This window comes from Amblyomma maculatum, chromosome 11 (assembly GCF_055883805.1).
Source record: "Amblyomma maculatum isolate TAMU_Amacu chromosome 11, ASM5588380v1, whole genome shotgun sequence".
Classification (NCBI taxonomy): domain Eukaryota; kingdom Metazoa; phylum Arthropoda; class Arachnida; order Ixodida; family Ixodidae; genus Amblyomma; species Amblyomma maculatum.
Genome location: NC_139354.1, coordinates 47,533,998 through 47,552,553, shown reverse-complemented (window position 1 = coordinate 47,552,553; position 18,556 = coordinate 47,533,998). Strand labels below are relative to the sequence as shown.

The following is an 18,556-nucleotide window of genomic DNA, read 5'->3' as shown; positions in this document are numbered from 1 at the left end:
GTTAGAATTTCTGATAGCGTGACACTGAAAAGTACGTTTCCCGGAGGTTCCTTCCCACTTAAAGTTCAAAATCGATTTTAGTGCTCTGATTAGTCTAGGACACTGCAATCAGAGATAGGGTAACGAAAAGAAAGGACAACGAAACGACTAATGAATTTAAAAGTAACATTCTCTTCAATTACACCAGATGTGCCAGCAACATGAGCAGCCCTAAAAATCTAATTTGGTTTCATTCACTATACTTTAGCAATGTGCGAAATGTTACAACATAATGTTTATATGTAATACATTGCGACGCTTAACAAGCCCTGAGTACCAAGTATGGAAGGTTAGAGTTGTGTTTGTGCCAGTTGCGGCCCTGCTTACATAGCTTGGGGCAACATGTATTATCTTACTCTAATAGCGGGATTATGAGGCGAGCGTGGAGATAAAGAACCCAAGATACAAATTTACCTGTATCTTTGCAATGTCTGCGAAGCACTTTAACGCGATAGATTTAAAGTCCTCGTTCACAGAAAATCCCGCGTCGGTGAGCAGTGCCGGCGGCCGGCTACCTGCTTTGGTGTTGTGAGTGAACATTCACGTGCATGGCACTGGCAGGAGGGAGCTGGCAGCTGACATGTCCGATAACTAAGTGAAGGTACGGTTTCCTGATATTACAATGACAGGAGCTGCGAACTCGGGCCTCTCGTTTCGTGTGGGAACGTCATATCAGAATCAGCCTGCCAGGACAGTTGCATTCCATTCGCATTAGCCCTAGGCAACGCAGGCAAATTGATAGTGCATGTCTAGTGCGAAGCTTTATATCTGAGCCTGTGCTATCGTGTCACACCTTTAATGACGGAAATTACGTGCTTCCCACATTTTTTTGTAGTTCATTATTTTTGGACGCCACCAAATCAATTGATTCAATTGATGAGAACTTCTAAGTATGGTGTTCACGTTTCTTTTTTTTTTCAATTCATTGCTATAAAATAGAAGGTTGCGTGCTGACGGTTTCAATTCATAAAGGAATGCATTTACTGATTTCAATTTAAGACGCTTGGGTCTGATTTTTGAACCTACACATTTTGGTGTGCAGTTGCAGCTTGCTGTACAGTGTTCTGTAGTTTTGTTCCAATTTTTTATAGTCTGCTTGAGTACTGCCGTGCGAACCCGTTCGATATTGATGTAATCAGGAAAAAGTCAAAGTAGTCCATTCAAAGTAATTTTAGAAATGTTCAATCATCATGGCCGTATTCTAAACCAGTATACAGTTGTAATGTCTGCCTTGCGTAGGAAGAGCATCCTAAAGCTTGCAACGTAGCGAAATGTTAAACCCCTCACTATTTTACTAGGCGGGTATTCCTCCCCGATTTCCAGAGGTGGCATAATTGATGTTTTACCACTTGAACGTGAATGAGGCATTTTCAATGGCGAATTGTACTTCAACTTTAGGTCTCGTTCAGTGCAGTGCTTTAGACAGATAAGCAAACAAAATCATCGCAAAATTTCTGATTGTAACAAGTAATCCTGTATTTATTCGCAGGGATCCAATGAAGCTTAAGCGAAGCGGTAAATACGATGGAGTGCATGGTAAGCAACATAATACAAAAACTTCATTTTCCACGAAGGCGCAAACATTATCACTAGAAAGCTTAACCAGCCCCTAGCAAGCGATTTTAGGCATCCGGGCGACAAGGTGAAGTGACGCTCGTGCAATACGTCGAGAGGCTTGCCTCAAGAAAGCAAGATTAAAGCAGACTATTACGGTAGGGCCTTGACTGTCTACAAGGAGTTTCTACAAGCTATCCTACAGGGACATATGGCCAGGTGCTGTGCTGTACTTAATGAGCAATATAAAAGCAGTTTGTCACATCGCTTATTCATCACACCTTATCGCATTATCATGAACGATATCGCTATGAGGCAAACTGGGGCCTTTCAATATATTTATATTGGTGTGACACGAAGAAGGATTACGTGTGCTGGTGGGCACTAACTAGTATATAAGTCATGCACCCCACTCTATCTAGCATTTCAAGGGGATGGCGAGAAATCAGGAAGATTTACGGCTCATTGAAAATGCTAACACATTCTTCAAATGAACTCTGGAACGGCAGGTCTAAAGCTCTGTATTATTTCTAAAAAAAAACTGTTTCTCTACCGACAAACTTTTCAAATACCAACTCATGAATTCAGCCATACTGCTTATTATTGATAATTATTTGGAGGCATTTTCTAGCTAAGGATCTCACATTCTCACAAAAATATTTCGCGTAGTCCTCATAAAAACCATGTGCGGCGATGAGAGCATTGTTTGAAGAAGTTAAAAACATATGTATCCTGCCTGAAGCTGTAGTTCGAGAAAATTTAAGGATAGGCCACATGTTAGTCCCTATGGAGGATGAGCATTTCAATGTGTTTCTGTTAAGCTCAAAACCGCTACCCTTGAGACACTAGACATAAAACCAATGGCGTCCCAATTGTGGTTGTAAACCGGATGCAATATTTTAGTGCACGCATAGCATATTTCTCTAGCTCCGAAAAATCGAAGCAGAGAAGGCACGCAAAGGCAAGCAAGCGGAAAGTCTTCGCATAAGCATGTGACGGAGTTGGAAGCAAACAAAATGTCTAGCCAACAGGATCTTTATAAAAAAGCGGAAAAAAACATTTCAAACAAAATCCCTGGAAAAAGCAGTTCCTGTACATATTACAATCGTTTTCTGAAAACTCATGGAGGAACTAAAAGATTCTTTGTGCGTAGATAATAGCGTAACAACTGCATTTAAAAGTATTAAAATGACGTACGAATATTACGTAAAATATATATATTTCTGTGAAAGTTGAAAAACACGGATGGTCAAGACTGCACTTCTTATCGTAACAAATGACCATACCCAAAGGTTCTTGTTTAGTCAATACAATATATAATAATGAGGGCTGGTGCCAGTTTTTTCTCATGATTGCAACTTACTTTTGAGGCAACTTTCACAAATTGCTGTTCCTCATAGTTTATTACTGTTTTACATCACGACGGCTCAATTTCTTCGATATTATTTGGTTGCTTGACACTGGCTTACAGGTTAACCTTCAAGGTATTTTCTAACGATTTCCAAAAACAGCGGCTGATAGATGAAAAGCCTCATACTAACACCTCACGCGCTACCATCCAGATATAAGAGGAGAAAAAATTAGGCAGTGACTTAGCTCTGGTTAATCCTAGATATAAAAGCGAAAAGCTTTAGTTATGCTTGGTTTGACGTCATGGTTATGCTTTGCAGCTTAGCTGGTATTGCATACATTGTTTATCTATAGGCATAGACTTCGTTACTCAATGGCATATGTTAACGACTTTAGCTTTGGCTTCATCATTTTTTTGCCGTTGTGCAGCCAACTTCCAAGCGAGTACTTCTGGATCGGACAAATTTAGTTTCTCAGCTCTTCTGCGTAGTCTAGCAGCAGCCGCACTCTCCTTCCCTTCAATGTCGATTGTGCACGCCTATTCTATGGGAAGCGCATTATATAGTCTCCTTGCGCATGCGTATTAGCGAGCAGCGCATCTGTGGTAAATACGCGGTTGCAACGAAACGTCACATGGTGGGCGAGGATCCAAATCGCGCACTTGTAGCGACAGCAAGCAGGAGGAGGACAAAATATATTTATTTAGTCAGCGAGGAAGGGGAGAGGACAGGGGGTGGGGGGGGCACCCTCAGTCCAGGCTCCCTTTGGTCGTGGCTGCGCTAACAGCGCAGCGAGGAGGCGACGCACATGCGTGTTAGCGTGCGGCTGCGCGCGAAGGTCAGGCGACGGAGTCAGCGGCGGCGACGGCTGCGGCAGAGGCGAGGAGCGACCACCTGCGCGGCTCGTGACGTAACTCAGTTTTGCGCATGCGCGTAACTCACCAGTTCGGCTCACGCGAAGCTCAGCTCTGACCCGCTTAGTGAAGCTTTTCGCTTCAAAAAACAAAGGGGTTAGTGAACGCGAATGATGGCATCCTAATACGAATCAGGAATGAATGACCATAGCCAGGGCGTGCAATTATAAGACAAGAAAACTGCCGATTTTTAAGCCTAATCCCCTACACTCCAATGTATGGCTAACATATCAGAGGGAGAAAGAGAAGTTGTCGAGAATAATATTTTCAGGCAATAAGTTAGCCGCTTCATGCCTGCAGTAGACCGTCACAAAGAATCCGATCTCCTAGAGGTCGTCAAACATCATGCGTGCAGAATACCCTGTTTTCCCTAGCACGGACTCCATAAAGTCTGTCACTGGATTATTTTTTTATCTCATCCGCATCAGGAGGTTTTCTTTTGTCATTTTTCTTGTGGTCATTTTCACTTCTGTCCTCGTTACCAAAAAAAACGTGATCGGTCTGTATAGCAATGCGGTCGTTGTCGTCCCTATCATGTTGGATACCGCCTAGATACACGTAGTGTTGGCGATTCCTCTACCCAAGAGAGACACAAGACACACACGCAGCAGAAAGTGGAACAAACATCTTTATCTCACTCAGGGGAAGGCACGTCCGTCAGGCAGATCGGAGAGTGACGGGATCGTGCCGTTGTCAGGTCGGGAGAGCAGCCAGGGAGCGGGCAGCAGGAGAGCGAAGAGGGAGCGAGACGCCCGCGCGCCTCGGTTTATGGGTTCCGAGCGGGGACCGATCAAGGACCGGTTTCCTTTCGCCAGTTGAGGGGATACCGGGAAGCAGCGTGCCCTTCACATACAATGCGGTGCACCGCTGCTTTTAAAGGTCCGTAGAACAGGGCCCCACACTATGTATAACTCTGCGGCAGGATTAACTACCTTATTCTTATAGGCAATGAGATTACCAGCCATGTGCATATGATTTTCGCCGTCTGCCGGAGGGTCTCCTCACAGCTTATACACTACGCCTTTCTTTACAGCATATTTCATGCCATTTACATTACCTTGCTAATGTTGGTTATTTTACATTTCTTGAATAAGTTTTATATGTGTGCAATGTTTCTAACTTGTAAGGCTAGCATTTTGAAAATTCTACGTTTCTTGATCAGATCATTTTCATTTGAGAGGGTTTGCGCACACTTAAAAAGCTAAACATTTTTTTCATAACGTCCAGTCCTCTATGAAGCTCGATGCTGATATTATGTTTAGATACATAAGGTCTCGATGGTATGGCAGTTAAAGCGAGATATCTGCTTCGCAATGAGTTCCTTAATGCCTCTGCGCTTTTCTTGCCAGTATTTGTTAGATCCCTTCTCAACACAAGAATTGTATAATCTGAAATATCGTGCCTCGCCCAGCGGCTCGCCAACCTATTCAATATGAGTTTCGCAAGGTATTTCCGAGTTCCGACTGTAGCGTTCGGCTAGCGGCACGAAGCTAAGCGGAAAGCATCTGAAGATCCGTGCAAAAGACAAGGCGTCGTCTGACATCAATAACCACGTGTTTATTCTTGCTTAGCGCATCAAGCAGGCAAAAGAAAGAAGACATCCTAACAGAGCGGGTAGTCTCTTGACGGCAAATCTTCACAGGCGGGGAGCGCTTACCGCTTATATGCTCTCGCCGTCGAAAGGCTAAGAGCCAAAGGATCAGAGCAGCACACGCGTCGGTCTACCGAACACTTACGGGCCTGCAGTCGCTCTGGCATCCTCGGTGGTACCGCCAAAAGGTCCTCGCCTTACAGCCGGGTGTGGTACATTCCCCGAGCGCTGCCATTTTGCAAGCTTTCATGTAAACAAAGAAGAAGACAACTGGCAATGGCATTGGAACAATATGCCACCCAGGGAAGGCCAGGCGTAGTAAACCTCGGACGCTGGTCCGCAAAGTTCACAAAAGAGCAACACGCCCGCCGCCCCGATTGATGGCACTTAGTCTGCTGCTGCCGCGAGAGCGATAACACATGACAATGGCAAAGCGCGACACTGTTCTAAGAGAGGAACGAGATCACTATAGGCTGAAAACTTAATGATCTATACAAAGAAATGAGGCGCGATTATGTTCTGAACAGAAGACCGCCGGCACTGTGCTTGTCTTGGGCCTGGGACACCCTTCTTTGTCCCTATGTTTCACGTTCAGGATCACAAAGAATACTAAAATCACATAAGAAGAGTTTTTATTTTCATTTATAGCAATCGTTACAACGAGATAAAAAACGCAGCTTCTCAGTTAAGCTCAAAACGAACTCCATTAAGCAATGCTAGGCTTCTCCTTTGTCCAGCAACTCAGTCCAGCAGCACTAAGAACGCGTCACAAACTTTAAATTAATTTCGAAAGTAAATCATCGCTTTGAAACACTAAACCAAGGTAATTTAATTTACATCCTGCCTCAGTGAGAAAACCAGTAGCGAGCAAATTTTTAAGCTCATTCCTGCATTATCAGCTTCCAACCTAAGCCCATGGTGCTACCGTTGAGACTGCTTTTTGTGCAACGCATCAGAAAGAAAAATATTGCTGTAAAGTTAGGCTGAGCGCATGAGGCTTCCATTTCTGGAAAAAAAAAAAACTCTCTGCTTCCTCTGGAGAGAGCAATGATTTGTATAAATGGTTAACCTCGACGCGGATTGGTAGTATTCAAATTTTAAAGTAAAGTGTACAACAATACTATATGTACAACAATACTATATGTGTGCTGTCTTAAGGCAAAGAAAGCGACGAGAAGACACTGTGCCTAAAAGCAGTGCTGCGCGCAGAGCACACTGCTTGGTAAGCAGTCTCCATCACCGCATTTCTGATGAAATCGTTGTCCCAGTACAGTGTTTGGCGTGCTTACGAAGGTGCTAATTTCAATATTTTAAAGATTAAGTACCGTTATCTTCATAGGTGATGGTCATTGTAACAGCCGTAATGACCGTGGCATTCGCGCCGAACTATAAAAGTATTTACAAGCGTAGCTCATGATCGCGAAATAAATTGAGGATGCATGCAGGAAAACAACTCTGATCAGCGTAGTAATGTGTAACGTTGTTAAACTGCCTTAAGAAATTGCCGGTCTAATCCATAATACGCCTACATTATTACACTGCAGCCATGCATGCGTGCTAGCCCATGTTTTGTTGGCATACAGAAAACTCAGATGTGAGACAATTTAGTTTTATTCGCGCATAAGGCGTGCTCTCCTATTGGCGACCGAGTGACGGTATTTGGTAACTGAAGTCAGATAGTTCATCCTGGTTGCATCTACGTGTCTTGCAGAGATGTAACCAATGCAAGATCCATTTCTGCCAGTGCCTTGAAGTGGGTTGTCAAACATTGTGACCCCGAGTAGTTCCGCATCAACACTGGCAACCACTGAGATTACAGTTTGGAAGCGAGCAGAGTTCATAAGAGAAATAATTCGAGTTAATGACATTCTCATCCCTTGAAGACGTTCCTTCTTTAGTTTCTTCCCTCGTTCTCGTGCACTGCTTATTTGCGTTGTTCGTGCTTTCTCTTCACTCCCACTTTTCAATTACATCCGATCCCGCCACAACAGTTAGTAGGCCTACATGACAGTCTGATATCTGTCAATTATGTTGTTGGAGCACCAAATGGCCAATCATAGGGGGCCGCGCCTGACCCTGACATGTGGCAATGGGACTTTATGCTTCACTCGCCCTGTGTGTGCCCATAGTAAATATGTTTCTTTTTATTTAAGGTTATTTCCTTTTTTGTTCCTAATATAATTGTTTGTAATGGCTACTAAGATGAAAAGTTTTCATTATTTTTTGTTGTTCGATATTTTTTGCTTCTGCAACGGCACCCTTCCGTTTTGTTTTCTTTGTTTCACTGTTTATGCCTAATTTTTCTTGTTCTTTCCGGTTACTTTTCCCGCTTTACTTTACCCCGTCGACATTTTTTCTGTCTTTTAATAAAGCTCTCCGTTATTGAAACCATTTATCCTCCACCTCCATGGTTTTTCCCCTTCGTCTTTTTTTCTTGACTCCTTTTTCTCCCACAGTTCCCCGCGCCTTCCTTCGTCCTGGCCCCCTTTGAGCACATGTTAAGCTTCTGGGCACGCTGGATGTAGCGTAGTTTTCTTTTATTCTTTTCTTTCATAATGATTACGTTTTGAGTCATCTGTGCTCAATTTTCCCACTTGTCATCTGTGACATTTTGTATTTATTGTCTAATTAAATTTTTCTTAAACATTTCCCGGTCACGCGTCCGCCACTTTTTTTCATTATGAAATGCTTCTGCCTGCGCTAACCTCTGGTTTGGTGCATGCTTTCTCTCAAATTAATTTATCTTATTGTTATGACGTGATAATGGACAACTACCAGAAACAAATTACCGTTATACACCAAACATAAGACAACTGCATGTTTTGTCGCAACAGCGATTAACTCCACCTTTTCTCTTTAGGTAGTTTACTTGTTCTGTTTCGCAGCTCTGCGTTGCATATATTTTACTCAGCAACAAGTACATATTTCTAAAAGTAAATGGAAGAAACACTACGGTTTAAAAACGACGCATAAAAAACGACACGCACTGCAATAGGAAACAGCTGCGGCAGGCACCTTCCTACCGCTTGCTTCAGGTCCAGAGAGCGTTCCATATGTAATGGTAGTTAATGAATAATTAGTGAAATCGTGTAAAGAAATTCTGGGGTTTAAAAAAAATATCAGTGTTGTACGAAAGTGAAACATATGTTAAGTTCTAGCTAGGTCTTATACTGTCAGTATATTTCTAATCCTGGTTTGTAGTTATTATTTCCTCAACATCACATTCAGGACACAGAAAAAGGCATAAAACGTACTTTGGAAACTAAGCTAGTGTTTGCTGTGCTTCGGTATCAGCAAGGAGAAAACCACTAAAATGAGAAAGGCGATTGGAATGGAAACCGCTTCTTTATTGCCGAAGAAACCGTATTGCTAAATTGTTATATTCCAAGCCTTTCTCAACACATCTGCAGTAAAGAACCGCGCTTCATGTTCAAATGAACCGATGAAGACTTCGAGTTTCAAGTAGACCTGACATTTTCCTGCTAGGCCGCTGAAGCAAAAGAGCCAAAAGGCATCAGTTCACTGCGCAGCAGAATATAGTCCATTCATACATTTCGCGGATCGTGCTCGGAACATTATGCGATTGCTGAAATATCACACCTTATTATTACTTGACTATTGTACTGCAGCACAAGCCAGCACAACGTCAGTGCAATCCATTTTCAAATCAGCGCAATACGCCTAGCAAACGGAATAGTTGCGCCATCTATCAGAAATCTCCCGAACTGTGCGTCGGCTGCTGCTGCTGCGTCTACCTACTGGTGTCTGTCAGCTTTCACAATGCGCTTGTTTCGGCAACGTACGCTGCGAATGATGTACATAACCTGCAAATTTATGTTCACTTAAGCCCTAAGTATAAAGTCAGGTATTTATGCCTCGTTGGCCGATTTCGAGCGACGATTGAACTGAAATCGAAACTGTAACTGCAGCCAGATCTAAACGGTGTCGTAACACCGTGACGGAAGCTCCGCCACCGTAGACTCGGCTGCATACCCAGAAAAAGTAGGGAGTAACGGAAGCTGCTCATTCATGTTGTGCACAGATTGTACAGGTGCACCGATGGGTCATAGGTGAAATGTGCTATAACTTTTTTTTCAAACTTCCAATCCTCCTGTCAACTCTCTTTGGGCAAAGAGGTCTGGGCATTTCTAAGTAAAATATTAAGAGCTTGCTAACATTTAACATTCACATGAGTAGAAATTCGGCCCCTTCAAGATTACTGATATTGCCTGTAAACTGTCAGCAGTACAGAACAAAACTGTAGTCCCTTTTTTCATGTACTATGACAACTCTTCACGTAAATGGGCAACTAGCGTTGTCCCAAAGACGAAGCGCGCTTCTTGCCGCAACCACCAACAGCTCTTGCGTGTTACTAAGCTCGTGCGATATATCTTGTTGCGTCCTTTCTCCCCCTTTCTGTTCAATTAAAGAGGTGATAAAATGCTCACTACGAAAACTATAAAACGCACGCGAACAATAGGTATTTCATCAAACGTCACAGCAACGCAAACATTTTTAAGCTACCTTTATTAGCACCAAGATATGGGTGATCTAAAATGACGCTCCACCTCTTCCTCCCCGAATCAACAAAAGCCGGCGAGCAACAAAAATGAAATAAACAAGTCAAAAATGCCCCCATCTCGCCCTGTCCAGTCTGCCTAACTTGGGAGGTTCCAAAGAGTGGGCGTGCTCACCAAGCCGACGTGACGTCATTAGCGAAACACGCTGTGCACGTAGGGATGTGTCGTCCCACTCGGTTGCGAGCGGTCACCAAAAGCACTCTTTATCAATTATTTGTAAACTATCCGATCAACGCAAAACCTTTCAAATTTGACTCGAATACTCATAAGGACTACCTCTATGGATTTCTTGCATTAGAATACTACATAACGTAGCATTTCAGGGCCCTTTAACATTGCACGCTGACACAACAGCAAAACAGCATGACACTCAGAAAACAAAGCATGAAACGAAATACAGAACAAGACACCACAGCGTTTTTCCTCGCTCCGCGAGCGAAGTGACAACCGCCCTCTTACTCTATGCTCCTTCTGCGCTTTACATAGCTCATGGCTGATATCTTGCCTCATTTATCAGTGCGGACGATGGCACGCTTCCGTTACTATAGTATACCATAGGGCTGCACACGGCAACCGCACGATGCTCTGACTCCGGTATACATGGCCCTGTAATTGTCAAAATGTGCGCCATTTCCAACGGTGCCCCTGCTTACGCTGCTTCCGTGCCGGGGATCTCACAGTATGGTGGCTTACGTAACAATTATCTGGACCACAATATAAATCTTTCGTTTCTGTTCTTTGCGTTCATCCTTTTCTACATGCAATGCACATCTCGATTTAAATCTCGCCGAGGACATTGTTCACATTTCCTAAATTCATTGGTCCTGAAAATTTTACTATAAATTCTTTTTTCTATCCCCAAAACTTTTTTTCGGAGTGGCTAATAATAGTTTGAATCGTGCTTCAAAATGCTGATGTTAGTATATTTTTGTTGACATCACTAATCTAACACTAAGAAAGGGCAGTTGGTTCGTTCATCTTGCGACAGTAATCTAACTAAACAAAACCCTTTTTCAGGGGCTGCAGTTCCTGCTTCAGTTTGCACACCGAAGAGAGTCGGGGTCGTGCACGATATGCCGCACTCATACAACTCTTCACGAACTTTAGCCCATGAGCTCGCTCATACGTAAGTTTGTCGAAAATCGTATTGATGATCATAGCAAATTCAAGGCGTTTTGTCGCAAATATTCCAAGATGTCTTCAATAAATAACTTCATTAAAACCACATTATTTCAGCAATTATATTGATTAAATCATATTTTATGTATGTTTGCGGTATGGCAGCCAACTCCAGGTACCCTATGGGAGAACATCTTGAGTGATCTGATTTTCGCCGCAGGAATGTCATGCCTTTCGACCTATACAACATGGAAGAAACTATTATTCTCATTTGTTAAAGGAGAATAAAACCCCGCACCTCCACCAAAATGTAGCACTCTTGATGGCACAACGTAAGGCAACGCTACTGCGACCAAACAACAATACACTCGAGTCAGACAGCAACTCCGCTACCACACACTTCTTCTTCGTCCTCCTACACTCTCAGCTCCTCTCATTCATCCATCTAGTCTGTAACAATATATCAGCCAGCTAAACTGATATAAAATAATCATTTTTTTATTGTTACAACTACATTCGTTTTATGAAAAACATTCTTATAGAACTATCCGGCATTAGAAACCTTTCAGACATCTCTAACCTGCACAGTATGTGAATGAAAAATATTCTGAATTGGATTGTGAGATATTTCATAATTCTTGAAGGAAAAAAATTCTTTTTGAAGAAAAAAAAAGAAAGTAAATTGAGGGAAAAAAATTGCAGGAAAAAATAATTCTTGAGGGAAAAAGAAGGAAAAGGTGAAAGAAGAAGCGCCTGAGCTGATACGTGTCCGCTTAGAGCTCTGTGTTTTTATCTTGTTTCGCCTATATACTGTCGTTTTGTGTGGGTAGGACAGTGCCCTCTGTGAGAACGAATGACGAAGACGCCCCTGTGGAGCGATTTCCGCCTCGGTGGGCCCTTTCTCAAGTAAGAAAGTCCAACCGGATCCCTCAGGCGCAGACTAGGCTTAGCTCGGCGTTGCCAAGCGAGGCTGGGCTACGCGCCTGCATGGATTCTGCTCCGCCGACGACAGCTGTGTGGATTTCCGCTGTGTTACAACATGGTGCAGCATCCACGTCCACGCAGTCATCAACGCCTACATGCCCCCAGTCTGCTTCGACTTCGGCTTGTCCCATGGATTGCTCCGCCGTCTCTGTGCCTGTAACCCTCCCTCAAGGAACTGTGCGCGTCGCACCGTTTCAGTCTTCCCTTCCAAGGCCAACTACAGCAAGTCAGCCCCTGACACCACCACAGATGCCGCCAGTGAGTCGAGCCTCGTTTCCACTTGCTGCTAACGCGTTCCGCGTCACCATCAAGCCTATATTGCGCTTTGATATAACGACTATCCCTCCCCGGTGCGTCCAAGCCATAATTGACCAAGTTCTATGTTCTACGAACTACTGTGGAATTGTCGTCCATCGCCCATCGAACACCATTACGGTGAACTTGCCATCCTTGGTGGACGCCCAGAAAATGTGTGCAATTACTAAAATTTCCCTCGATGCGAATGAGCATGTCCCCGCTGCGTCGTTTACCAAAGTCCTTCTGAGGAGGGGCGAGCAAACATTCGCTGTTCAACTCACGCAGTGTTGCAAGCATGGCCTCTGGGGCGCCGGGGTTCATACCTACTCACCCTACAAGGCCCGTTGACTTCGCCTGAGTACCTAACCTATTATGGTGCGATTATCAAACCACAGCCCTTCCGATCTCGTCGTGTATTTTGTTATTACTGCCATAAAAAAGGGCACGTGCAAAATACCTGTCCTAATCCGGCAGCTGTGGCTGAGATGAATGAACCAATAGCGCTTTGTGCCCTATGCAAATCGGCGGATCATGACATGCGCTCCCCTGCTTGTCCAAAGAAGAAACGAACGAGGCCGTCGCGCAAGCCGCCCGGAAAAGCAGATATTCCTACAAGTAATCGCTTCGCTGCTCTTACATGTGACGAAACCGACTTCCCTGCACTTCCTTTACTTGACCTACCTGCTCATCATACGTCTTCTGAGCATCGTTCATACGCACAAGCGACTGATCCTCGCGGATCAAATGGTACACCAAAGCAGCCAGTGCACCAATCACATGTGGATGCCGCAGATGAAGACGCTGTTTTAGACAATGTCATTGCAGAGGCTCGCCAACCTCTAGACGAACTCACCCAGCTCCGAGAACAGCGTCGCTCTCACCCCTCTCGAAAAAGTATACCTCGTGATAAGATTTCAGATGAATCACCTCCAATAAGCATCAAACCACAATTACGTGCAGACAACCCGTCAACCCCGAATACCCCGACAGTGGATAAAATATTAGCCCTTATGGAGCAGATGACCTCCCTCATCGTAGAAGCTCTTCGGCCTCGCAATGGATAATGCACTGTCTCTGGTGGTGCATTGGAATTGTCGAGGCTTTGCGAATAAGGCCTCTGAAGTGAACATCCGTCTTCGCGACAAAAAGCTAAAGGCGTGGGCCTTGTTACTTGAAGAGCATAACTCACTTCCTCGCCTTTCAGCATTCTGCGCTTACCATTCACCTCCCATTCCTGATCGCCGTTGTATCACCTCTTCTCTCAGCCCATGTAAATCTGCAATTTATATTCACACTTCAGTTCCCCACGCACCGATCGACCTTTCACGGGGGTGTAACACACGCCAAGAGGTGGTGGCACTTGTAGTTAAGCCTGTACGCACGCCACTTATACTAGCTTCCTTTTATGGCTGTCCTGGTTCCGCATCTCCTAATCTTGGGTGGGTTGGTTTACTACCTTCTACCTACTCAGGTATCCCTATTCTAGTCGGTGGAGACTTCAACGGCGCACACATCTCGTGGGTTACCCATCAGATTCTCCCAGGGGTGCACACGTCCAGAGCAGCTTTTCAGATAATTCTTTTCATCTTTTAAACCACCCGCATACATCTACCCATCCACGAGGTGAGCCTTATTCACCTCATTTGACTTGGTGGTTAGGCCTTGGTAGCCCTCGTTGGGCTGTTGAACCAGATACCTGGGGTAGTTATCACAGTCCTATCTTTATCTCTCTCACTCCTTCGCGGATACGTAAAATACGCCGTAGCATACGAATAACATCATGGGACTCTGTACGCGCAGACAATCGCTCATCTGATTTCACCCCATCATCAGCATTGTCTACTCTCTCTGCTGTTCTCGCGTCCCACATGATTACCACCACTGTAAATGAGGACGAGCTAAACCCGGACATCCACCTCCTGAATGTTTGGGCTCTGCGTCGCCAGGCAGATCATTATGCTGCTCGCAACCCCGATGACCAATCGGCAATCACCGCTCTTCACCGGGCTCCGCACGTGCGAGGCGGTATGAAAAGCGTCTAGGAAGGCAACGTTGGGCTTCATGGTGTGAGCGCCTGTCCTCCAAGCAGAGTAATCGACAACTTTGGCGAGTGTTTCATGCCATGGAGCGCTCTTCTCAAGTTTCTGATTACACAGAGAGCATTCGCCTTGCGATGAATGTAGATGAGGACACATTTGCAAAACAGGCAGCCAAACAGGTTTTTCCCCACTATGATTCCACCTAGACTTCTCCACCTTGCTTACCGGTTACCGAACCCCCCAATGCGAGTACTTCTGACCTAGCCATGGCAGAGCTGCTGGCCTCCATTGAACGCCTCAAATCTAACTCTGCTCCCGGGCACGACGGCATACCTAACTCCTTATTCCGCAACTTGGTATGGACTTTTTTGCAGGCCCTGCTTGATGCATTCAATGACGTGTGGCATTCTGGTGTCATGCCGCACGAGTGGAAGCATTCTGTTGTTGTTCCAATACCGAAGTCAGGTCATCTTCCAGTATCTCTCTCCGCCCTTCGTCAAATTTCCCTGACGCCAACAATCTGCAAGCTTTACGAAAATATTCTCGCCACTCGCTTATCGTGGTGGTTGGAATCCCATGATTGTTATCCAGAATCCCAAATTGGCTTCCGCCCGCTAATAGGAACGGAGGACGGTCTTGCTACTTTGGCTGCTGACGTGCTTCACCACTCTCCGCACAGTCATCTTGTTATAACTGTGATCACTACACATTTAACAAAGGCATATGATAACATCCTTCACTCAGCCATTCTTGCCTCCCTACAAACCCTTGGTCTCCCTCATAGGTTTCTCCTTGCCATTCACGCCTTTCTAAGAAATAGAACTTTCAGTGTGCGTGTCCATGGAAAGCCCTTTGGTCACTTCCCCTAAAACAGAGGAGTGCCCCAGGGCTCCGTTTTCGCCCCTACATTATCTAATGTAGCCTTCATTCCACTTGTTCGAGCCCTAGACGTCATCCCTTCTATACGCGTGCTTGCGTATGCCGACGATATAACCTTATGGTGCTGTCACCCAGATACGTTTGTCCATCAGGCGGCCCTCCAGCATGCGCTGGATGTATTGACATTTCGCCTCCCTCCTTTGGGTCTAACTCTTTCGCATACAAAATCCTGTTTCATTCGCATTGGAAATAAAGCTGGCTTACGGAAAGCTCCCACTATAAATTTTATGATAGATAATACCCCGATTCCTCAGGCACAAACCGTTCGCATTCTTGGTCTTCTTCATTCCTCTGGGACTGGCACCCCGTGGCTGAATAGCCATCCGTAAGACCGCTCACGTTACTCTAGGTCTGATTCGTCGCATAGCTATGCACTCTTGCGGCGCGCGTGCTCACACGGCCCGCCAGCTTGTTCGCTCTATTCTCCAGCCACGTATAATATACCAGACACAATTTCAACGTCTCACCCGCAGACAGTGGGACTCCCTTGAGGCCATCAATCGTGAGGCTATGCGTGCAATAAACATATCTTCCCCGCCTAACACCCATACCAGTACTTCAGGAGTATGCCCAGCCAAATACGCTCACTGAACTCGCTGATCAGCGGATGGCAAACAGAGCTCGCAAAGTCTTTACAACTACATCATTTAAAGACACTACCTCCATGGTCGTACTGCCAGCTCACGGACAATCGCCCCACTGCTTCCCCGTCGGTATCATCCGCACATCTGCCTGCAGGGTGCATATTATATACCGATGCATCACATACTGCAGAGCGAGGAGGGACTTCTGCGTATAGTCCTTCCCATCCGCATCTCAACACTCACGTGACATATACCGCGGATACGTGCACCCCTCTTGCACTGGAACTTCAAGCCATTTGCAATGCCATACATTCCCTTCCGCCAGTTCCTACATTCAATGCAGTTCATCTTTACACAGACTCTCTCACTGCCCTTAAACAGCTTAAGGCCGTTCGACGCACATTTCAAATAACACAGTCCATACATTTGCTCTGTTCAAGGTACCCATGTCCTGTGCGCATATACTGGATTCGTGGCCATGCTCGCGATCCACATAATATTCAAGCGGATGCTGTGACGCACATAAACACATCAGGTGATCAACCACCTTCCCATCTTCCCCCAGATCTGTTCCTTTCCCACGTTTCCGATTCGCAAGTTCAGCGCCAGCGAACACGCGCTCTCATTCCTCCGTGTTGGCACCCTCTCCCCCGTAGTCTTACACGGCAGGAGGAGATAACAGTGCGCCGGATCCTGGCAGGGGCGGATCTGACCACATCTGTTCGACATCGATGGCGGGAAAAAGATCTACTAGTGACTGACAGGTGCCCTCACTGTGACACTCCACCTGACGTCTGCGATGTGCTTCACTTGTTGTGGACGTGTCCATCAACGACTCACATTAGGCAACGGATAATCTTGAAGGTGGGCCTGCGGTGGAATCGCGATTGTGATTATGAGAAATGGACAATGGACAATCGCTACACTGCCAACCTTCTCGAATACATAAGCGCAACTGGACTTCACTCCTTCTTTTAACTTTCTATCTCCTGCATCCCATTCCCCCTTTCTCAACTTATGCCTTGTGGCAAACTTTTTGAAAGAAAAAAAAGGTTCCCTATACCATGTGTCCCTGCAAGTAAAGCTTTCTGGCCGCTTTGCCTGCAAAAAGGTAATGTGACCGTGAACTAAAGAAATTGAGGTGTCCATCATTTCGTGGTATCCACCCAAAGCATACTGCGCCTTCAGACGGCTTCGCTTCAAATTTAGTTTACATCTGCTGTCCAAGTAAGAAGCAGCTTGTTATTGGAAATTAAGGGAATGCATATGTGCCTTTAATTTTAGGCCTTTCAGCCAAGGTTGTGCCAAGAAAACATCTAATTAGTTTTTTTCGTGATCGTGTTTTCTTAATGGCACATAACAGATATTCCGTAAACGGGCGCTGAAGGTTTTTTTGAAAAGGGTGATAACTTCACAGATTCACCCTCAGGAACAAACTCTATTCTTCCATGAAGTCAGGAAGGAAATTAGGGTATATTACGTGACACAATAGGCACCGAAGTTTGAACTTGGCACCGCAATACAGCCCAATTTTTTAAACGAACCCGGTCGAGAACACAGCCCGACATTTTAGTTTGGCAATATCAGTCAGACATCGTAAATTCGCATGATTTTTATGTCTTCGCATCCGGTGGATTCTATTTTTTTGTAAATTGAACCCTATTTTTGTCCGGCCAAGAGCTTATTCGTTTGAATCAGAATGACATGTTGCTTCCCTGTCCAGGTTAGGAGCTACTCACGACGGCGCAGCTCCACTTAATCTCACCTATAAGCCCCCTGGAGCAGAGCGGTGTGACCTAAAAGAGGGATACCTTATGGGAAGCGGAACCCTTGGCAAAAGAAAGTACATGCTTTCCAACTGCTCTATGGATCAAATTCGTGCGCATTACAGGTACTGTAAATTTTGTTTTTCTTTAGTGTCTGCGTGAGCTGTTTTTCTAGAGGTCCTTACTGGCAGACGTTGCCATTAGATCCGTTCCGTATTTTCTATTAACTAGTATTTTTTTAATGATATTTAAAAAATCTCAAGGTCGGCAGCGATTCTTTTTTGCCAGGTGTACATAGGGCAAAACACATGCGACATACAAAACCAAAATGCGACTGCCATTATAGCTCGTGGTAGTCGGTTATGAGGCATTGTTTTATCGTGAAGCCTTGCTAGCCCCCTCATGCGAAAAATTACGAGGGACTTTAGGGACTAAAGTAGTGAAAGGCGGAAGCCTGAGTGCCTCATTCTGCTACGCAACTGGCACTACTTCGTGATTAATTATTGATTTGTTAAGTAGGCAATTACTTAATGAATAATTGGGTCATTAATTATTTAGTCATTGATTATTAATTGGTCATTGATAGGCATACGGCCTTATAAGGCACGCATATTGAGGTGGTGATCTGTAATTGGTCAAGACCTCTATGACGTCATCCCGCCTCGGCCAATCAGAGCCGCCGCAAAAGCGGACACAGTTTGCCCACGACAATATGATTCATTAAACGCTTTCGCCTTAAAATACGTCAGGGGTTGTTATTGCAGTTTTTGTGATAGTTTTCAACAAGATAATTGACCCATA

General features: G+C 44.9%; 1 protein-coding gene across 1 annotated transcript in view; it reads left to right on the top strand.

The window, feature by feature from the left end:
* LOC146173758 (venom metalloproteinase antarease-like TpachMP_A) overlaps positions 1–18,556 on the top strand; it is a 62,187-nt gene that overhangs the window by 26,820 nt on the left and 16,811 nt on the right. Inside the window, exons 5-7 of the mRNA XM_084585260.1 lie at positions 1,529–1,575; positions 11,045–11,153; positions 17,713–17,880. Of these exons, the coding sequence (XP_084441386.1) occupies positions 1,529–1,575; positions 11,045–11,153; positions 17,713–17,880 (324 nt within the window). The remainder of the gene's footprint in view (positions 1–1,528; positions 1,576–11,044; positions 11,154–17,712; positions 17,881–18,556) is intronic.